The 23,310-nt window shown below is 46.1% G+C and overlaps 1 protein-coding gene across 3 annotated transcripts in view; it reads right to left on the bottom strand.

Annotated features, from left to right (window-relative positions):
- The window catches only part of AGAP1 (ArfGAP with GTPase domain, ankyrin repeat and PH domain 1), a 617,334-nt gene that overhangs the window by 319,914 nt on the left and 274,110 nt on the right, over positions 1 to 23,310 (bottom strand). For all 3 annotated transcript variants that reach the window (XM_058299852.2, XM_058299856.2, XM_058299853.2), the window contains exons 7-8: positions 4,957 to 5,084; positions 3,539 to 3,694 (exon numbers count right to left, since the gene is read on the bottom strand). In XM_058299852.2, coding sequence (XP_058155835.1) covers positions 3,539 to 3,694; positions 4,957 to 5,084 — 284 coding nt within the window. The remainder of the gene's footprint in view (positions 1 to 3,538; positions 3,695 to 4,956; positions 5,085 to 23,310) is intronic.

Consider the following 23,310-nt stretch of genomic DNA (forward strand, 5'->3'; position numbering starts at 1 on the left):
CGATGAAATGAAATCAACCGCTCTGAGAATCCATATTACAAAACCAGCGATTAAATGGATGTTGTGTTTTAGGGTTTGTTTTCTCAAAAATGCTCTTTCAAAGAAATACGTGAAATAAGATGTAATTTTGCTTTTGTCTAGTACAGGGTAATTCCTACTGTAAATCCAGTGCACAATTTGCTACTATTAGAGAGATTTAAAGATGGTACTCTTTTGTAAAAAGAGGTACGTGATTTATTTTTGTTTAAAAATGTATATAAATATAAGCATATATATCAGGGCGTACAAAGTGGTAACCCCAGGGTGGAGCACTGAAGGCATGCTCTCTGTAATTTATAAGCATGGTATTTGAGGTATGATGTAGCGACTGCTAAGCTATGTGTGGCCTCTTTGTGACTGCTAATAAATAGGGTGGATCATGCTCCTCCATTTGGGTAGTGCAACCCCAGGTTGGCGGGGTTTTTCTTTACTGAGATGGTTCAGCATTTAGCCATCTATCTTCCACCAGACACTTCTAAATAAGTACCCCTTCCATCAATGTAAGCCAATAATTACCAGCAATGCCAGGGACGATGGGTCCATGACATTTTACATATTTAAGAATGGAGCAAATTGGTAACAATAAGAATTTAGTTTCTTAATTGCTGCAATTCCAAAATTAATTTGCCTTCTTTGCATTCCTGGGATGACACTGACATCTAGTGGAGTTAGTATTGCCAAGATTGGTACTTAATAGTACCCATCATCATCATCATCATCATCACCACCTTATTTGACGTCAACCCCTGTCCTGCCCGCGATTTCAGCCCTTTTCCTTAAGCACCAAGAAGCAAACCCAATAGCATTAGCTGCTTTGGTGGCTCCAGATTTTTGTTCCCACTAATAACTGTGTTCCCACAATTCTTAAAGGACTATGTTCCTAAAATAAGTGGCTCTCCAATTATTTTCCAACATTTCAACAGACAGGGACTAAACACTGATAATGCATAGATTCGTGGTGTGCTCTGTTACCAGATACAACAATTTACGCTGTGAAACATTGCAATATTTCCCGTCGCCACAGCGACGAGCTTTTGTTGGCTCCTGCAACCCGCCCTCCCCACCTGGCCTCTTCGTGCTGCCTGTACATGTGGGTGCGTGTGTGGGGGTAAGGGGCAGGCGGTCCTTCAGCTCTCACTTCCCTCCTCTCTCTGCTCTTGAAACCGCTTCCTCTCAAATGCGGGTCCACTCTGGCGACAAGTCTTCCTGACAGACACACAGCAAAGCCAGGGCTCTGCGGACAGCAGATGCAAGGGGGAGAGTGACTGACTCCACCAGGGCGATTTTGGTTCTTTTGATGTGAGAGTGTTCTTTGCCTGCATCCTGGGTTGTCAGGCACCCAGTGGGCAGGGACCAGCTCCAGAGCTGCTCCAGTCAACGGGGAGGGCAAGGGGGATGAGCTGGAGCTCTCCTTAGGGGTGGCTCCATTTTTAAAGCTACTTCCTGGCTTTTCACTGCTTTCCTTGGAAAAGGCAACACAGTCATTCTCAAAGGTATCCTGAGATAGGACGCTCCCCCTTTCCAACACACCCTAAGAAGAGGCGCAAAGATGCAAGAAGAACTCCTTGTCCACCCTGAGCCTCCTCCCCCTACCCCAGCATGCACCTGCTCACGCCCCACCCTGCTCTTTTCTGGACCCCCAGCTGCATCTTGGCCAATCCAAGTCTAAAGTCCACTGAGTCACACGTTAGTGCACAGCCCGTGCTTCTTCGCCAAAAACCCTCACCCCACCCTGGGTGGATAAAAGGACCCCTGGGTATTCGACAGAGCCAGCAAGTGGCTGTTTAAGTGGTTGCTATTATTCTCTGGAGTTTCGCAATAAAACATTTTATGCATGTAAAAATTAAGCGCATCAGGTGCTCATCTGCATTCTCCAGAAAACCAAACACCTACCTCCTGAGCTGTCCGACAGTCGGACAACGACTTTTGTTTAACATGACTAGAAATCATTTTCGCAGCACATGAGTGGCAGTGAGAAAAATTAAAGCAATCCCCGGAAGACTCTCACGCGCAGGACATGATTTTCCTAACAACCCCACAGCAGAAGTGCTACCGTTTCTAGCTCAAAGAGGTTCGGAGCTTGCCCGAGGTCAAATGCCCAGCAGGCGTGGAGGGCCGAGGCCTGAGCTGGAGCCTGCCTGTCTGATCTGCACCCCGTCCCCTTGTCACTCTGCCCCTCCAGCAGCAGTGTCTGCCAGAACCACATGGAGCTAGCCATCAGCGATGGAAAGGCAGGGTCGTACGGCGGGGAGTGGACGGTCAACAGACTTGACCGTGACGCTCCAAGGGGAAAAGAGCCTCAATCATGGAGGAAGAGGGACGGACCTACTGGCCTCGGCAGCCAAGTGCACCATCAAGAATGCCATCTCCAACCAAGGGCAGCTGATCAGATTATTATTCCAGCCCCCCTTTTATAGTCTTTTTGTTTAAAACAGAAGATAATGAAATCCTTTGTATCTAAGTCAGCAAGAATCAATGAAAAAAAAAAAAAAGTCAAATGGCTTGACACAGGGCATCATGGACACCTGGGCCAGATAATTCTTTGTTGGGGGAAGCGGTCGTGGGCATTGTTGGAGGGTGAGCAGCATTCCTGAGTTCAACCCATTGGATTACAGTAGCACCCCCGACCCCAAGAAGTGACAACCATAAAGGTCTCCAGAAATTGCCAACTATCTCCTGGGGCACAAAATCGTCCCCAGTCGAGAGCCACTGGTTTCAAGCAGGTACACTAGTGTAGCTGAGACGATCTGAGCAGTGAGCACGGAGACTCAAGAGTTCCGTGCACTCTTTCCAAGGCCAAGGACTTTAGTCAAATGACACAACTGCCACGGTGTCTGTGATCGATTAGCGATGTCTACTTCCGTGTCCTCTATACTTCAGGGTTTCTCTACATCCCCATCACCCTAGGAGCTTTTTAAAACTACACATGCCCAGCCCCCAACCACAGAGTCTAAGTCCAATGCTAGATCACAGATGATTCCGAAGCCAACCCCAACTGGGGAACCTTTTTGTCAATGTGCCTCCACAAGACACTGAAGGCTCTGGTTGGCAAAACACCTGATACGCACCTGCCTCCCCTCCCACTGCCCATCCCCACACTTTACACACCCTTGTGTGAGGAGACAGGTCCCGTGGACGTAGCGGCTTATACGCCTCATCGGAAGGGCTAGACACACACACATCTGCGAATTCTGACAAGCTTGTCCTCTCCTCACCTTTGTGCTCCACGTGCCCAACGTGACAAGTCACAAGATAATAAATATCTTTGGTAAGAAGCCCTGTTCTTCAATTTGAGTTCACCTATCAGTGCTTCCCCCTTACTGAGAAATTCCCATTTTACTAACTATCCAAACCTTTGCCTCTCCTACTTTTCTTAAGGTTTCCACAGGAATCACTGGGATTTTCATTATTTTCAATGGGAACCACCTGGCCGCCAGACTGATTCTAACTCAAATTCTCCGCTATCACAGGCAGACTTCCTTCCGGGGTTGGCACTCACGGTGAAAAGGTTGGAGCGGCGCTTGGACTGCTTACGGACGGGAGTGGGCGTGTTGGCGGTGGGAGGAACGTCGATTCGAAGTTCCTTCTGGCTGGTGCTTGGAGTCGACGGTACGGAGGAGGAGTAGTCACTTAAACTCCCGCCTCCATTACTCGTCTGTAATGATTAAAAACCACGGTTTTACCAAAGGTCCCCTCCAGGACTCTAATGCCACCCCCTACGCAGTGTCACCGCCACCAACGGAGCAAGCCCCACCGAAGACCACCACGCGGCAGGCTGGGTGGGTTCTCGTGGGCTGCGACGGTCGTATCAGAACCCAGCACACAGTTTCATTCTAGAACGTTCCAACCATCCGCTCTCATTCTAGAACACGCCAACCATCCCCGAGGAGTTGTTTTGTCGAAGGAAGGTTATTTTTAAAAAGAGAAGACTATTCATTTAATTTAAAAAAGGTTTTTGAGAGCTAAAGGTATTTATCTTCTATTTCCTTTGGAAAATGAGGGGCTTGGTTAAACGAAATGGGTTTGCTCTCCGATTCCTTCACTACTCTAAATCAGACGCAGGAAGAGCTCCCGTTCACCTGGTGCAACCACGGCTAACTTTTGAAGATGTCATCTTGAAAACCTGAATGCTGTTGGAAAATACTTCCAGATTCACAGAAAACTAAGGCTATATGGGGTGAAGACACAGCCTTCCTTGATGGTAACTTTACAGATCCCAATTTTACATGCAGTAACTCGCTGACTTTCCCAGGCAAACTCACAGCAAGGTATCAAACCATCTCACTGCACCCTAAAAAAAAAAAAGTGTGTCGATATGATACCTGACCAAGAAATGTTAATCAAAACACAAGAGTGCAGGCAAAACGAAGCCAACGGTTTCCTTAATAGGCTTCTGGTTGGGTTCTTCAGAGTAACAATGATTTCATTTGCTTCCAAGTAAATAATTTAGCAAAATGTTATTATGGAAAGATAGTTTCCACGTGGCCTAAGGGAGATGGTAATTATAATTGAATGCTTCCACCAAATTTAAGCATAAAATGGGATGAGCCCGGAGATTTTACCCACAACTGTTTAACCTACAGGCAGACTAGCCCAGGACCAAAGGAAGGCAATGGGAGTCACAGTGGAGGCAGTAGCCCACACTGCCCTCCACGACAACTCCCCTCGAGCCAGCATGACTCACGGCACAAGCAGCATGTCGCAAGGAAACATTAAGGAATGTTCCCCATAAAAAATACGTGGCCACAGCAGTTTCTGAAGGGAAGGTGAAGTCAATTACAAGCATGCTGTTATTTATAAAGTTGAAACGGGGGGGGGGGGGGGGGGGGGGGGGGACAATCAACCTTAGAAACAGCTGCAAAGAAGGGGAAGCACTCGTTCTCCTGGGCGCTCGCCTCTCCTCCCCACCGAGCATACCTGGCTTATATGCACAGCAGACACCTGCGCGGAGCAGACGGACGAGTGGCTCGGAGAGTTGGGTAACGACTTGCAGGGCCCGATGGAGAGCTGCTGCTTCTTCCTCGTGGCGACAATCTTCTGGGCGACTGCGGGACACAAAGCGAGAGAGACAGATGTGAGGGTGGCCGTCAAGCACAGGCGATGAAGCTGCTCTCCCCTGCTTCTGGTGACAGAAGGCTCGATGTTCAGTTATGCACGTGACTGCCAGCATAACCATTACATTTCCCAGGCCCCTAGGAACCTTCCCTGAAACCTGCCCTTTGCCCTCTTCCTTCTTGATGTCTTTCTTCCTGACTGCCTGAAAGGCACGAACATTGGCCACTGCCCTGCTGGCCCTCTTGGACCATGAGGTGGCCTTGGGAACGGAAGCCACATGTGGTGGAAGACGAGACCGAAGGAACCAGCCCTCTGATGCCATAGAAAGATCCACAGCCCTGCGTGGACCGCCACGGAAGCCTGGAACGCGAAATGGAAATAGTCATCCGTCTTGTTTAAGCTGTTCTAATGGAATAATTTTGTCCAGTTACTTGTGGCAGAGATAATCCCAAATAATACAGAATAATTCAACCAGTCCTTGAAAGTCAAAAATCTTTTCTTTTGTATTGCCTAAACAATAACTCTAAACTTTACAAGTGACTGCACAGAATTATATTCAAGGACATGTAATTATATCAAGACCTTTTTTTATTTAAATATATTACTACACACATTGGAAGTTTATCTTAATCAATACGAATCTAAATTCAACCAGCCATAACTACTCCTGGCAAATAGGCTCGCTGATAAAGCATACTGAATTTAATTGGAAAGGAAGTCAACGATTAGAAAACTCTTCCTACACCAATAGGTGTCACTACAGGAGAATAACTACAGTTTTTATTTGAATAGATGTGTGTCTTTGGGGACCGGCTGTAATTAAGTTCAATAATATTCAATCCTTGTCTTGGCCCAGAGAGCCAGTGTTTTTTAAAGATGCTTACACAAGGGCCACGTCCTTCCCCCTGCCAGCAGGCTGGGATGAGGAAGGAGCGCACATCGTGCTGGAAGGTCATTTCTTTTCCAAATGAATACAATTTTAATAAGGAACTGGTTTGTCCATAGCTTTCAGTTCACATGTAAATGAATGGTAACATAAATATGATTAAGTGAAAATGCGATATATAAAAAATGGTGCACAGACATGAAGAAGCAGCTTCATTAGTTACGTCCCACCTCCAATAGGCCTCTTATCATCCTGAAAGGATGATATCAATTAATTTATCTTCCTGTAGTGTATTGATCATAACCTTCATCAGCTAATCATGTTTAAATTACAGAGGAATATCGTGGCACTCTGTCATTTCAAAACCATTGGCGTATTGATCTGGGCTCTTTGAAGACATACATTAGAATATTTTAAAACTTATTATGTGAATTCAAAAATAAAATGCAAGATCAGATTTTAACAGTTGCAGAAACATTTGTCCTTTAGGTATACTGTAATCCCAAAGATTGAAAGTAAATTAACTTAAAATCATGATTACTTAGGGGATTGCCAATTTACTACTACTTCTTTTTATTAGTATTATTTTAAATAGCAAAAAGTGTTTTTGATCATGAACTATACTGCATTTTTGTTTCCCTCCCAATCTCAGAGTTATGACTCAGCTGTACGAACACATGGACTTTGATCTTTAAACTCATGGAAAATGCACAAATGCCAAAAGAAAACAGCAGACCAGCAAGCTCTGAGAGTCTTGTAGAGATATACAAATCTGTTTTCTAAGCTAAGGAGAGATTTGAGAAACATTCTAAGACAAATCAAATATGTTATTAAAATCCTCATTTGATGAAACTCCAAATGCAAATCAATGTTCCATCCTTCCCACTTGGAGGCTAGGAAGAGAGAGTTCATGAGCAAAGAGAACGTTTTGACAATAATTTCTCTCTTCCAGCAATGGAACAGGATTGTACCAAGCGTGAGCCGGTTGGTAAACACAAAGGTTACATGAGTCTTCCATTTAATGACTGTTCTACCACATTTACTACAAAAAAGGAATCACAACACGTAAGAACTGGTAACATTCTGTTTTTGCTTCCCTAGAACTTGTCCCTATTTCCCCACCTACCCATCATTTTCACGTCCTTCCTACTCCCACCCACAAATGAAGGCAAGGAAATGATTTATAAATATTTTCTTCTAAAATGCAGAGCCTGCTTCAGGGCTGTAGGAGAACTGTAGAAACAGGAGAAAGCTCCCTTGGCGAAGGAGGAGGAGGAGGAAGAGGAGAGGGCAGCGGCAGGAGAGCAGCAGGGGCGCTGGACATCGGCAGCCACGAGTGGTGCACGCTGCTCTGTCCCTGCTCTGTGGCCTGGGAGGAGCGGCCTCTGTGTCTCACCCCGAGCCCTCCCTGAACGAACTGCTCAAGTGTGCAAAAGCCAAAGTGACCACTGCCACCGAAGACCCACGCTAATGCCAAAGTGTGCAAATCCACAGGCGCCTGGGACGGCAGAGCGGAGAGGGGGTGTGAGGGCGGAAACAACTCAAAGGAAATGGGATGCCAAGGGGGGGAGGCCCGATCTTCTGTAACCACCGCCATCAATTACGCCTCACACTTAGAAGCCGGCAGGTTCAAAACATGACGACTCAAAAATGCAGCCTAATACATTGCCAAATTCAGTTAACAGGAAAACTGAAATAGAGTGATGGCTTAAAGATTAGAAATAGAATACATACTAATTTAGAAAAACTAAAATGAAGGAAAAATAAATTGGGGTATTAAAAAACAAAAAATATTATAAAGCTTTGTTTTTGCTGTTTTGCCTTTCATATCCTGCCATGGCCCCCTGGGTGGACTGGGGGAGAGTGTAAACTACAATGTAAACCACTACCCATGTGGTACAGGAGAGCTCCAAAATGTATTCACCAAATGAAATGAACGTGCCGCAATGATGAAAGAGGTTGTTGATGTGGCGGGGTATATGGGAACCCATTATATTTTTTGAATGTAACATTTAAAAAATAAATAAATAAAGAGGGAAAACCAAAAACATCACTATTACCCCAGACTGCACCGGCTGAGCTTTGATCTCCATTTGCTCATTCAACAGATGAATGTCTTAGATATTTTATATATAGGTATATACATTCAAAAACAAAAAACCAAACAAACAGAAACACAATCACCTGAGCTTCCTTGAAAGGATCAGGAATCTTTCACCGCTGAGATCTGAAGTCCACTCGGTTGGGGTGACAGCCTTTACTATCTGCCCCAGGACTACGCCGAAGTCAGCACGTAGTGAGAACGTTTGCACTCTCACCAAGGCCACTAACCAGTTAAATAACCCTCCTTATGTTCCAGCAGGAAGGCTCAGCGTTGTTCTAGAAGCCATCTCCTCCACGATTTAAACATCTTGTTGGGGTAACGCACACAAGATAGTCTTTAACTAGCCCTTGCAAACATCCCACGGTATCGCGGTCAAATACAAGCCAACCCCATCGATGGCGTCTGACCTCAGACCGGAGCCTGTCCTTGTGTGTGTGTGTGGGGGGGGGGCTGCAGCCCCAGGAGGACCTGAGGACTGCGTGGGGTTTCTTAAGGTGGGCACTTGTGCACACTTCTGCCTATGTGTTTTCATTCTTCAATTTAAAAGAAATTTGCATGTCACTATTATAAGGTGTTAGTAATAGGGTGGTGTATGGGAAAAAAGAAACCTAATGCAACTATGGACTATAGTCAGTATTATTTTAATATTCTTTCATCAACTCTAACAAAGGTTCCACACCAATGCTAAGTGTCAACAGTGTGGGGGGTATATGGAATGCTGCATTTTCAACATGCCTTTTAAGTAAATGTACAACTTCCCTGATTTAAAAAAAAAGTATGCTAAGTAGAAAAAGAAAAAGACACAAAGTCCTATAGTATGATTCCATTTGTAAAAAAAATGTAAATATAGATAAATATCTATAGTGACAGAATTAGATTAGCAGTTATGTAGGGCTGGGGTAAGAGAGAGATTGGGAGGGGACTGCTAAGGGTATTGGGGGTTTTCTTTTTGGAATAATGAAAATGTTCTAAAATTGACTGTGGTGGATGAATGCACAACACTGTGATTCTACTAAAAGCCAACACTGTACACTTTGGATAGAATGTATGGTATGTGAATATATCTCAATAAAATTGCTTAAAGTAAATTTAAGAACTTAAAAACAAAACAGTGAATTATACATGTACTTCCTCTACGAATTTCTAATTTCCTACTGGATAGAAGGTAAAGGGCACTCAGGTACTTGAAGAATTCCTAAAATCCTGGGTGACTGCCCCAGGTCCACTTCTACTTTGTTTCTAAATGATTTGCACTAAATGAGAAGAGCAAACTCCTTTGGTCACACGGGGGCAGTCACCAGTCCAGCCCTGCACACTCCCAGCCATGGGGAGCCAGTGGCACCAGCAGCTCTGTCCTCCCTGTGCTGACAAATGAACAGCGGGCCAGCCAGGGTTCTCTGCTTCACATCTATTAACTCAGAAAACCATCAGGTCTTCAAGTTTACAGATGAGAAAAATGAGGCAGGGGGGCGTCCAGTGGCCCAAGAGGGATTCGAGGCCGGTCGACCTGGCTCTGGAGCTGTGCTGGGCTGCTACCTGCACAGTACTGTCTTGGTGCAACGGAGCACTGCATTTCCTGCCAGCGTCCCCCCACTGGGTGATTCTTTTTCCAGAGCAGGGCTCAAGTGTCCTTTTGCCCTGGCCCCTCATTGCCCGGCCAGCACAGGTTCACCCAAGCTGCTCGCCAAACTCTGATTTCACCGTCAGCCTTCCTGAAAGCAGGTGGACTCTCCCTGCCTTCACCCCAGCCAACCTGGCTTCTGTCTCAGTCCCGGTGAACCTGCATTGCTAAGGGCATTCATATCCATCCTGAAGGCTGGGGAGCAAATTATTTGATCTCAGAGCAGCATGTGACACACTGCTCACTAATTCCCTCTCTTCTTGGGCTTCCATGACAACCTGCTTTCCTGGTTTCTCCCTTCTGGCCTGAGGTCTCTGTCCTTCTCCTCGGCCAACGCTGTCAATGCTGGCGTTTCCCAGGCCTCCTCCTTCAGCTCTCCTGCATCTCTGAGCATGCCTCCCGAGGAATCCCCTTTGTGGGAGTGTTTCAGGGAGAGTGCCTGAAACAGCTCAAGCCCATGGCACCAAATTTACATAGGAAATAGCCCTGCCCCATCCTTTCTACGTCTTATTACTGTCCACCCAATTATCAAATAGGTCTTTCCCCTTTGAGACCTGAGATCCCCCAAAGTTTGTAATGCCCCGTCTGAGCCTCCTCACTTCACCCACCAAACCCACTTCTATATTTTCTAGATTTGTAAATGGTACAACTGCCATCCCATTCCCCAGACAGAAATTGTCAATTCTCCTCTGGACTTTTTTTTTTAAAGATTATTTATTTATTTATTCCCCCCTACCCCTGGGACCCACTTGTCTGTTCTCTGTGTCTGTTTGCTGCATTTCTTCTTTGTCCGCGGCACAGGAATCTGTGCTTCTTTTTGTTGCATCATCTTGTTGTGTCAGCTCTCCCTGTGGGTCGCGCCATTCCTGGGCAGGCTGCACTTTCTTTCGCGCTGGGCGGCTCTCCTTACGGGGCACACTCCTTGTGCGTGGGGCTCCCCTACATGGGGGACACCCCTGCATGGCAGGGCACTCCTTGTGCGCATCAGCACTGCACGTGGGCCAGCTCCACACGGGTCAAGGAGGCCTGGGGCTTGAACCGTGGACCTCCCATGTGGTAGACGGACGCCCTAACCACTGGGCCAAGTCTGCTTCCCTGGACTTTCTTTTAAATTCATCAAATTCGTCTCCACGGTCACTAGTTTCATTCACAGCCTTATCCTTCCCCAGCTGCCAGACCAGTCACCATGAAGGCACCCAAGGCCTGTCAGATCTTACCATATCCAACATCCAGAATCCAGAGCCAAGATTCCTGAGAAAAACGGGGCTCCTGCATGTTTTTGAAGGGTGGGCTGTGTACTCCCGCTGCTTGCTTCCATACAGATGGATTCGCACAAGCCCTACAACTTGCAGCCCCTCACTCGCTGTACGCTAGAGGGGAGAGGGGCTCGTGTGACTGGCGAGCTGAGGATAAGAAAGCAGGCCTGCATCTCGCTGCCCCTTTCACGCCCTCCCCCTTTGGGAGCCAGGGTGCCTGTGGATCAAGGGATGTGGGAAGGGCTCCGGGGCTGCCTGCATTGATGGGAATTTGTAATAGGAAGCTCAGACAAGCGTCATTCTCCAGCACAGCTTGAATACTCAAAAAGCAGTAATTTCATCTTCCATGGGCCTCGCTGTTCAGTCTTCTTAGTTGGTTCAGAACTCCAGTGAGGGCAGCCACCAGCGCCCACCTTGCCAGCCTCACTGCCCTGCCCCTCCCCTTCCCTGTCTCAAACCACAAAAGTAATCACGGTTACCACAACATGTCTCCCTTAGACAAGCCGTCACTGGGGCCCAAACATCCTCCTCTCCTTTTTCCCTCGGCTGAGCCTTCTCATGATCCAAGCCACCTCCAGCACTGCCTCTCCTGTGGAAGTTTCTTTTTCCAATCACCTAGAGTCCCCTAAGAAGCTGGGTGTGCTAACACGGCTGCCTCCCTATTTCACTGATGCCCTGACTCCTAATACCCCCTCCACCCCACCCCACGCCGGGCCCGAATCCCTAGTGCTAGATGTACAGAAATTGCTCAATACACGACGGTGTGATGAACGAGTCCAAACTGGAGACGTGCTAATTCATGTTAAGTTGTTGGCCTCCTGCTCTCTACTTACAGGAAGCGTCTAGTGGACTCTAGATTCTTCCTGCCTGGCACCATCTGGCACTACCGACACCCACAACGAAGCGCCAAAATGTTTTTTTTAATGAAGATTATGACATTTTTGCAATAGCTGAACAAATGCTAGTAAACTTAAGCCACAAAATATCTTTTCTTGTTTAAATGATTGGCTTTAATTCATCAAGTAATGTATTAGTCAGCCAAAGGGGGTGCTGAAGCAAAGTACCAGAAATCTGTTGGCTTTTACAAAGGGTATTTATTTGGGGCAAAAGCTTACAGTTACAAGGCCCTAAAGAGTCCAACTCAAGGTTCCGTAAGAGGCACTTCCTCACCAAAGTCAGCTGCCACGTGCTGAAGTACGATGGCGGGCGATCTCTGCTGGTCTCTCCTTCCTCCTCCCTCTTAAGGCTGCGTGAGCCCAGCTTCTTCTGATCTCAGCTCTAGGCTGGCACAGGGCTCCTTTCTTTCCAGGCCTTCTCAGGTGCTCAGCTGCGCTGGTCTCTTCAGCTGCAAACTATCAGGCAAATGGCTCGTCTCTCCCCAGGGCTTTAACCGAGCCTTCGCCTTTATATCACACGGCAGGACTGAAATGACCACGTTCTCTTCCCTTTCTATGGAGCGCTCTCTTTTCTTGTGTCTTCTGGACTGCGTGTCCATTTACATCAGCCCACCAATGAGGTGGGGACTCAACCCCGAGTCATGCCCTACTGCTGTGGTTGAATCAAAGCCTTGATAAAAAAGCTCAAACTGCCATAAGTAACAAGGACTTTGGAAGGACTATGAGCCCAGCAAAGACAAGGATGGGGAACTGCAGAGGGGAGAAGCACACCCTGCCTCGTAAGACAATAAGCCTACAAATTAGTAGCAGCCCAGATCTCCTTCCTCGATCATTAAGCGCCCCCTCCACTCCCCCAACATAGATAGGACCATTGAGGCACCTGCTAAGATGCGCTGCTAGGCAATCCATTCTCCCCAGGCTGCCCTTTTCTTACTCACTGGCACAGATTTTGCAGCCCAAACTTCTCACACCAGAGGTCCCATGTGACCAGAGGCCTCATTTGACCAGGCTCCCAACTGGTGCTGTCTCTTCACCAGCTCTTCCCCTCAATTCACTTAACCACAAAGTCTAGGAGATTTAACTAATCAGCAAACTTTGGGATGATGTGCTTTTCAATTTTCTGTCATCAAGTCCACAACAATATCCACTTCTGCTACCTCGGCACTTGTGGATGAGCCCCCACGGTCTCTCCTAGAGTGCGCAGAGGTCTCAGGTGAGCTGCATCATGGACCAGAAGACTCACAGCAAGTGGGAGGGATGAAGGCAATAAGCTGAGGGTGGCCCTTGCCAAGGCACACGGATTTGATTGGCGGTGGAGAGCTGCAGGTAGGTGCTAAGCAGGGACTTGGTGTACATCAAGCACTCCTTGGGGAGATGCCTCCTCTGCTTCTGGGGACAGCTGCAGAGCACTGGGCCAGTAACTGGGGGGTGGGAGGGGATTCCGAATAAGCAATGTTAGATAAAAATTCAAGATGAATGATAAAGGTAATAAAATAATATTTTATTAAGAGGCACACTTATAAAAATCATCAGGCATGAGACTAAACACAATTTGTGAAGTAGGAGGTCATGGTGTGGTCTATCTTTGGTGGCACCACCAAAAGGTTACACACACTTTTTGCACCTTCCATTGAAGGGCTCTTCTGTTAGAACCACGTGAAGCTTACTCAGAGAACTCCTATAAATAATGAAAATTGGCCTGAACTGTAAATCTCTGTAACAAATAAAAGATCCCCTAATGTCTCAACTCAGTTTTAAATTAGAGTGATCATTAAACTACCTTATTAATTAAGGATAAATTAATTACCAAATTATCTATGGAGTTCTGAATTTGTGGCTGCGTTAGTTAGGAATGAAAAGAAATCTGAAGTGGAATTTGTCCCCATGAAGACCTCAAAGTTAATGAATGTTAAAGGGGCTCTATTCTGGATTATTGGTAATGCTGTGTCCACATCCGGGGTATGTTTTCATATTATCTAAGTTTTGAGCACAGAGGAAGCTAATACCAGAAAACTAAGTACAATCATACTGAGTGGAGCATTCTTGGAAGTACCTTGGGTGCTTCTGACTACAACATGTGGCCAAACGACAATTAGTGAACAGAGGACTCTGGGCACCTAAACATTTGTAGAGTCTGCCAAGCTGTGCTGCCAACTGGACACAGCCAGCTCACAGTCCAAGACAATGAGCCAAGTCCATGGACCTCCGAAGTATTTTGGAAATGCCACTTTTTTCCATACTTTATTTACTTTGCTATGGCCAGCAGGTGCCTGATACTCAACAGGCACTCGCCAACTGTGTGATGAGTGAACAGGTCAATCAACAAACCGTTAATCTAACGGGGATGGGATGAGAAGGTAGGGCTGGTGATGCTGAACAGGGCCACTGCAAACACATTTTTAAGGAGGCAGTATGCAAAGAAGAGTGCCAAGTATGAACTTTCCCCAACAGGGAGCCATCAAAAGTGTTTCAAGGGCAAGAGACAAGGTCAGACGGTGCTTTGTAAAGACACCCGGTGATGGGCTGGAAGATGGAGGCCATCTCTATCTGGACCCTTAAAGTGGGAGTGGGCGTGTGTCAGGGGGAGTGATTAAAGTGCTGCCAAGGTCAGAACGCAGGAGCCCAGCTCCCCAGCCACCTGAGTGGTATACAGAGATGTTTTTTAAGACCTCCCATGTCTAAAAATGCCATTGTTCTAGGGAGTTAAGGCTTAAAATGTACAGTTTCTATTTGAGATGATGGAATAGTGTTGGCAATGGACAGTGATGATGATAGTACAACACTGTGAACATAATTAACAGTACTGAGTAATATATCTGACTGTGGTTAAAAGGAGGAAGTATTAGATTGTATATGTTACTAGAAGAAATTAAAAAAAAAATACATGGAACTGTACAACATGAACAGTAAACCCTAAGTTAAACCATGGGCTATAGTTAATAGTACAATGATAAAAATGTACTTTAATTGGTTGTAACAAATTACCAAACCAATGCAAGGTGTGGATAATAGGGTAGTATATAGGAATCCCGTATTTTATGCATGATTATTCTAAAAACTCACAACTTAAAAGAAAAAAATGCTATTACTCTGTCATTACACTTGATGAATATTTTGGCCAGATATAGGATTCAAAGCTGAATATACATCTTTTGACAACTGAAAGCCACCAAAAGGAGTTGTTAAAAGGTGATTTCGAGCTTGGTGATACAGTTTTAGTGAAACCTCCAGAGTTTAAAAACTTTCAAAGCAGATTTGGACATTTTATATATTCTAAGTTGTGGTTCTTAAAATCTGAATGTGCTCCTCTTCTTTAGAATTACAGCCTGGACCTTGTGCTTTAACAGATATTAGCGCTCCACATGGGCATGATGACCCCACAAGGAGAAATTGATTATCCTTGTTCTTTCACAGCTTTTACCCCCACCCCTCCACTCCCCATAACCTCTTAACTGTTTCCTGGAATCCTGCCACGCCCATTCCAAACCATCCTCCACAATGATACCAATTTTATCTTTCATGTTTCAGCAAAACAAACTATATATTTTAGAATAATTTTCTAATTTAACAAATACCAATAAAAGGAAGGAAAGGTCTCTTGCAACTGAACAGGTCATAAAATTACTTTAGGCATGTGTAAAAAGGAAATGCTGGTCTGTGCATTTGTCTCTTGGCTTCCCATCAGTGGACACCTAATGGAAGACTCTGGCTAAGAATTAGTGGCCCCCAGCCCCCAGCCGCCGAGCAACTCATCAAGAGAAAGGTATTGGTGAGTAACTTTTTTTTCTGGGGGTAGAATCTTTTGATGACTTACCTTACATGTATCTTAGCACAAAATATGACAATATTCTATTGTATTAAAAAAAGAAGAAAAAACTGCTCAAAGGCAGCCGTGGTTAAAAAGCCAAACTCGCTTTAATTTCTAAGGAAGCTTTCCAGTTTTTCCTAAAGCAAAGGAGTCAGAATTCTTAACCTGAGATTCAGTTCTCGTCTCTTTATCTCGTTGTATTAAAACAAATTTATCTTCATTTATGTCGCAATTACCTATTAGGGTTGTTAATTTGCTGGAAATGAAGCTATTGTTTAATTGCTCCTATTAATCGGGGGATTTAAATGCCGACTGTAATAAACAGTTACCTTCAGGACGGAACAAAGTCAAGGCTGCTGACATTAATTTTAGGATTTTAGAATGAGGGGAAATTTCTAACATGTCCACGGTAGCTGGATGTCACTTTTCGTTTTAGTGAAAAAGCCAAAGAAGATAAAACTTACAAACTATGCTGAAGCGAATACAGTCTTTATAACGTTGTGTAAACCTGTATCCAATGCTGATTTGAAGTTCTTCCTGGGGGGGGGGGGGGGAGGGACCTGTCAAATCACCCTGTAGGAGATACATGCCCCTCCTTTACAAGCTCCCTCACAGCACAAATGACCCTCAAAAACCAGCCCCAAAGCCGACCTAGCTGCCGGCAGGAGCGGCCGAGTCCCGCAGTCACTGCGGACAGGGGGCCGGTGCTGACGTCTGCTGGGCCCCCCCAGCCTGCAGAAGGTCAGAACAGAAGGGTCACGTCCATTCCCACAGGACCGCCAACACCCCCTTCTCCACACGGGAAGCTTCTGCACCGCCCCAACAGGGCGCGTCCTGCGGCTGCACCCCCTCCCTCCCAACGTCAGCGGGGAGCAGGCTGCGTTCAAACCGGCCGCGCAGAATCCCTCGGGGACCGCTGCACCGCAGGACGCCCGCCAGACGGTCGTTCCCAGGCAGGCGCTGGAAAGCTCCAACAACCCCCCCCCCAATCACTGCCTGGCCGCTGTTCCTTCGACGGCGTTCTCGTATCCACGGCCGGCCTGGCGGTCTAAGCCCACCACCCCAGCTCAAGACCACCGTGGTGCCGTGCCCTGTCTGCTCCCGGGGCCTCCCAAATCGAAACCTTCAAATCGTCCCTGCCTTCTCCTTCGACCGTGATTGGACTCGGAGTTCCTTGGAGATAAGGAGCCTGTGCCTCTACGTGGGTTCCAAGCCGGAGGGGCTGGCTGTGCACTGTCTTCTCTCCAGTTTAAGAGGGAAGGAAAAGGAATGGATGTGCTCAGGATACCCAGAGAGGCAGAGGTCCACGGGGGATGGGCCTGGCAGCTCCCAACCAGGCCTGCTTGGACCCTCGAGGTGGCCAAGTGTTTCCAAACTAAATGGCACCGAGACGCTGAGCAGTGATGCTCTAGGAGGGTGGGGGGCGCTCCAGGTCTGCCCCTCGCCTCCCCGTGCCACCCTTTGGCAAAGGTTACGCGAGACTGATACCTTCAGGGTACCAAGATGCAGGGGTGCGGCATCGGTGGCGAGCACCCAGAAAAGCCCCAGAAGAATCTTGGTAGCGCCAGGAGTGACCCACAGTTAAGCAAGCCCCGACGCCAGCGGGCAGGCCGCCGGCCACTGCGTGTCTGATCCGTGCAGCTGGCTGCTGCCCCTCGAGCGTGTCGAGGGCGACCTGCTTGCTGATTTGACGGCCTTGCTCGCGCCCTCGTGGATTCTTCCATCAGTCCGTGAGCAGCTAGGAAAGGAAACCTGCTGGGTGGGGGGGCTGTGGGCTCCACACCCTGGACCAGAATGCCAGGGTGTCCTACCCCTGCTGTCCAAGCACCCGGCAGACTTCCTCCAACTTTCCCTGACCTAGTCTTCACTTTTCAAAGATCACAAGCAGCAGTGCTCGTCATTCTCGGCCCAGAAGCCTCTCACTCCCCTCCTTGTGTGTTAGGAGAGAATTCAACCTGGCCCAGGACAGCTGCCGCTCGCCCCCCCGCCCCGTTACAGCAGAGCAGCCCCGTTACACAGAGCAGGGGCGGCCCGGGGGAAGGGCTGGAGTGCTTTAAAGGAGAAGCATGCGTTGCACAAAGGTGAAATGGTTATAAAGAGGAAACTACTGAGAAATTAGGAATATTCCACCGATGCAGAAGACGTTTAAAGCAGGAAAAAATATGAAGACGGGTAGCAAAGCCTGCGACCTGCTATAAGTGCTGTGCCTGTGGAGCAGGCGGCTCTCAGTGCCCTGCAAGGAAGGGGAGAGGATGCGTGTCTGTGCAAGTGGGCCAGTGTATGCGTGTACATGTGTGCGCATGTCTGTGCAAGCATGTTCGTGTGTGCGTACACTGTATGCCCAAGTGTGCCTGTGCATACATGTGTGCACACAACTGTGCAAGTATGCCCATGTGTGCATACTTGTGTGTGCGAGTATGCATGTGCATGCACACATCCAAGCAAGTGTGTGTGTGTGCCTGTGTGTGCATGTGCTTGCCTGTGTGTGTGTGCGCCTCTGTCTGGGAAAAGCAGTGACAAAGGCGCCCACTGCCTCCTAGCACCCTTTGCACGTGGAAGGGGAGAGGGGTGCGAGAAGCGCACAGGCCGCCATCTGTCCACATAAGCCGTCTGTCCACAGAGGCCCCCTGAGAAAGCGAAGCATCCTTGCACTAAATGCCCAGCTAGCATCCATTATTAAGTGTTCCACTGAATTAAATAAATAATTATTAAAACAACTCAGCGGCGTTTAGACGCTAACATGGCTGAACCAGGTTAATCTGAAATGCAGGAAGACAGGTACGAGTGTAAATTACAGACCTTTTAAAGAGCGAAGCTTTAGGGAGGAGGGCACTGTTACAGTCTCACCATGACAGAAGGTCAAGTGGAGTAGAACAGAGATCCCAGTAAGAAACAAGGTAGCATTTCAAATGCCACAATTAAACCCAATACAAATCTGTTCAAAAGGCCAGAAGGTGATTAACTTTCTCTCTCACTTATTCTCAAGTTGGATGCAAATCAGTGTCTTTCAAGACGAGGCAAGTGAATATCCCAATAAATTGGCAATACAATTTAGATGGCAGGCAAGGATCCAAAAGATAAATGGCTTAAACAAAGAGGGGAAAAATGAACCTGTCACTTCTTCTCAACTCATCAAGCTGTCTTACACAGGAAGTTGATGATCCTGGAGCAGAAGTGTTTGTGACACCCCCTGAAGGTGAAGGCTCGCCCTGTAATACTTTAATCTGCATGGAGACTGCTCAACAGACTTCCTCCGTCAGGGAGGGCTACAGGCCATACATTTTAGATCTATGATTTTTAAAAAGCCAAATTACAGGTTATAAAATAGGAAACTGACACAGTTTATCAGCAGAAGACCCAGGATGAATGCAAAAACAAACGAACAAACAACACCATGGAGGGGAGTCAGAGGAATATAATGGAACACAACAAAGTAGTAAAAGCAAAAAAGATAACTGCAGTAAGGATTTTAAAACGTGGAAAGATAAAAAGAGAAGATATGCAAAAATGATGAGTACAAAACTGATCATAATTATTCAAGCTAAGGAAATTGCACAAAATTTTAAAGAAAAACAGATGAAGGGTTCAAGATAAACAAGGATTAGGAGAGGATGTGGGCTCTAAATATGGGCAAATATATGACATAAAAGCCAAGAGGACGTTATGAAGTCAGGAAATTGAGACAGAGTTACATAGAAGAACTGGTTTCCTTAATAAAAATTAATACACTTTGATTAACATTTGCTTAACCAAATTTAGCCCATCTAATTTGTTTCCCATTTTAAGATGTGCATGCTAACAGAAAAAAGAGTTTAGGCACTTCTCTAATCTTCCCATTTGTCGCAAGCACATTCTCCTTCAGGTATCTTTTAACTTTCAAGAAAAATGCACTTATCTATCACATTTGAAGCTGTTTTCCCATATCTAGAAATAATGATCCTTACAACAATCTCCATAAAAAAAGACATTTTCTTCTTAAAATGGGGGAGAAGATGTTTTGGTTGGAACCTGAGAAAATTATCTCTCCTCCCAGCTCTGTTAATGATGAGCCAGTGGCAGTGGCCCCTTCCAAGCCGAGCCTCCGGAAGTGGTGACAGTGACACACACGTTGAATTATAACAATGTATTGTGATGCAATTAGGAAGAAGGATGAGATGACAAACAGATTTCCACCTGGTCTTCTGTGCGGCTTTGTGCATTAAGTCATTGTAATGCTCTCCCCATCGCCCATCAATTGTTATGATTATGTAAGCAGGCTTACCACCCAGAAACCTATGTTTCTAATAGAGAAGATTCTTTTGGGAAAATTCTGCCTTTTGTGATATGATAGCAGTATGAGCCATTTAAGTTGTATTATGAAATACACGATGAATTCAAGGGCACAAATGGAAGCGGAATAACATATAATCCTACATATATAATTCTATAGACTATTATGTGGAATACATACAATTATATATTGCATACTTACATATAATCTATACTATATATGAAATTATATAGTTCTCTATCTTTTCTATAGATCATGGTTACTGAACAGTTAAGTACATGGTATAGAGAAACTTTTCCAAAGTTTTCTTTCTCTTCAATAAGGAATTAAGCTTATCAATGGTCACTGTAATTATTCACAGCATCTTAGGTAATTAAAAGGGACCTAAGTCTAGTTTTATTTACATTTAGAATACCTGAGGTCATCTCTGATCAAGATCTCATGTCTGTGACTAATAATGTTTAAGTGTTAATTAGAGTTTAGCAGAGAACACCAATTGATTTTGAATTGGTAATCTGCTGTGATTTAGTAATAGGAAGGAAGTCAAAGTACTTCTTTCAACTCCTTCCTACAAAAAACCAAAATTCTTCAAAGAATCATATATGCCTTTTAATTCTGCAAAGCCCCATTTAAAAAACTGTGGCCACAGAGCAGGTATAGCTCAGTTATTGACTGATTGCTTCGCATGTATGAGGTCCTGGGTTCAATTCCGGTACCTCCTATGACTCTAGATGTAAGGAATACTTCACATTAAAGTGAGTTTAATCTGGACCCTTCTGAATGCAAAGATACAATGTATTTTAAGTAGGGTTAACAACTGTTTTGACCCCCCCCAACCTTTTTTATTGCAAAATTTTAAACATATATAAAAAGTTGAAGGAATTGCAGAGGGGACAAGAATTTACACATACCCCCATGCTCTAATTGTAACAGGCTGCTCTACATGCTTAATTACATACCCATCCATCTCTTTTTTTATGCATTTCAAATATGCTGCAGACTTAAGCTCCCTTCACCCATACCCACTTCAGCATGCACACAATTAACTAGAGTTTATGATCTGGTATAGGTTCTCTTTTTTATTGAACATTAATACATACTTTCTAAATTATGTTAAAAGCAGGCAATGTCCTGACAATTAAAAGGCTGCTTATGGGATACTGTAACATACAGGATGTTAAATCCTCAGAACTAAGGTTTTTCCCAGAAAAAGATTAATGGAAACATCCATTGCTTTTCAAGACTTGACAGTCACCACTTCGAAGGTGGTTTTACACAAATATTAAATTAAAAAAAAAAACAAAAAACTTTAGAATGTGACGACTTGCTTGTATTTCGGTTGGCACCCACATTCTAGCATTTAGGGGTCCTGAACAGAAATGGGGAAACCCAGCAATTGAAAGCCAAGCCCGCCAATTGCAGGAACCCACCGCACACGCAGAGGCTCGAGAGGCCGCGGCACCAAAACCAAAGTACGCGCCCAAGTCAAGGTTCTTTTCATTTCAGTTGTCAGATTCCAACCAGACCCAGACAGCAAGGATGACCCGCGAGAGCCCTGTCTGCTTAAGACTCCTTTAAAAAAGTACAAGTGTGTCTGCCTGTGGCCCTTCTCCAGGGTGAACCCCAAGAACTCCGAGACCTGGCGAGGAACCCTGGCGACTGTTCTTTTCACCGTAGTAAACCTGAGCTAAAAAACACACACACACAAAATGCATCAGCTGACAACGACAGCAGGGGACTTCCTGGGCTGGTGGAGAGTGGAGAAATGTGGTTCCAAAACTCATCGAGGGAGGTCGGATGAGTTTCCCAACCTGCCCGATGGCTTCTGACCACAGCAAGGACGTGTGATGGAAAGGGGTGGGTGGGATGGTGCGGAAGGGACTTCAGGAGGAAGAAGGACGAGGCAGCACCCCTGGGTGGGGGGGGGCAAGGATGACACGTGGAACGCACTGAAAGGATTCCTCACTGAAGGCCGATGCCAGCGGGGGCAGGGGGTTCACACCCTGTCCGTCGGCTGGGGCGGCAGTGGAGGGGCTTGAGGAGGACGGCCACCTAGAAAGGGGACAGCACTTAGAGACCGGGGCTGCCGATGAGGCAGCTGTACACCCCCAGCGCTCATCCCACAGGCTGAGACCTGGAACCCTCACATCTAGTCTCACAAAGCCTCCCCAAGCTGGAGAGCTGTGCAGGGTAGGGGGCAGGGAGGGAGCGGGAGAAGGCCGAGACCCCAGGCCCTGTAACCAGCAGCAAGGTGACCGTGACGCGTCTTTCACGTGGGTTCAACGTGCCCTGTGGATTAAGATGGGATCCAATGTGAATAAACTTTCTAAATCCCAGAAGTTCCACTTCGGGCACAGTGGTTAGACTTGAGAGGGCGATTTCTTATAGCACAACTTACATATTTCAAATGGACAAAAAAATTGGTATCATTTACAGTATTATCTTAAGATAAATTGCCTTTGGAAGCTTCCTTTCCAGTACTTGGAGGTCTATAAGACTTATCTAGAAAATTTACTACTGTGGAAAATGAGGGCTGCTTAAATCGAATGGGGGCCGGGGAGAGCCTGTGGTTCTCCTTTTCGATTAACTGCTGCAACACTGGCCTTTGGGCAGCTGAAGGAGTTTCATATTTTCTTCAGACGTCATGAGGCACCCAAGCTCTTGCAGGGCAACTTTGATGCTCTATGCATTCTGCCATTTTGCTAGCACTGATGTGTCCACCACTCCATTACAACTATCAGCTCTGTTCATACGAATTTCTGTTACACATCTTACAAGGGGGGTGAGGTGCTTCTGGAGATTTAGGTCCACATTCTATTTTAAGGCTGAATATTCCTTTTTTATCAATTGTTCCTGGAGATCCAATTATTATCCCTGCCCATCCTGTGCCATGTCTTCATCATCTTCTACACCCCAAGCTAACGGTACCTGTGCCATCTTCTACTCCCTTCTGGCCTTCTTCAAGTTCTTCCAACAGTTGGAAATTGTGAGAGACTTTGACTCTTGGGCTCATGGTGGCTGCCATCTTGCTTCACTGTTGCTGAAAGGCCCTGAATCTGACCCCTCTGGAGGTGCTTTTTTGAGAGAAAGCACGCACATGTGAAATGGACAAAGCTTAGTAGTCCTGTTTCATGAGTTTGATAAATGCCATGTGACCCAAACTACTATGAAGACCGAGAGCACGTCCACCCTGCTGGAAAGTTCCTCGATGCTCCTCTGTCAACTCCCCATCCCCCTGCCTGGCAACCACTCCTCTAATTTTTTTCTTTACAGATTAGTTTTGCCTCTTGTAGAACTTCATATCAATGGAAGCATACAGATTGTACTCTTTCGCGTATGTCTTTTTTTCACTCAGTGTAATGTTTTTTAGAGAAC

The sequence above is a fragment of the Dasypus novemcinctus genome, chromosome 7 (genome assembly GCF_030445035.2).
Source record: "Dasypus novemcinctus isolate mDasNov1 chromosome 7, mDasNov1.1.hap2, whole genome shotgun sequence".
NCBI lineage: Eukaryota > Metazoa > Chordata > Mammalia > Cingulata > Dasypodidae > Dasypus > Dasypus novemcinctus.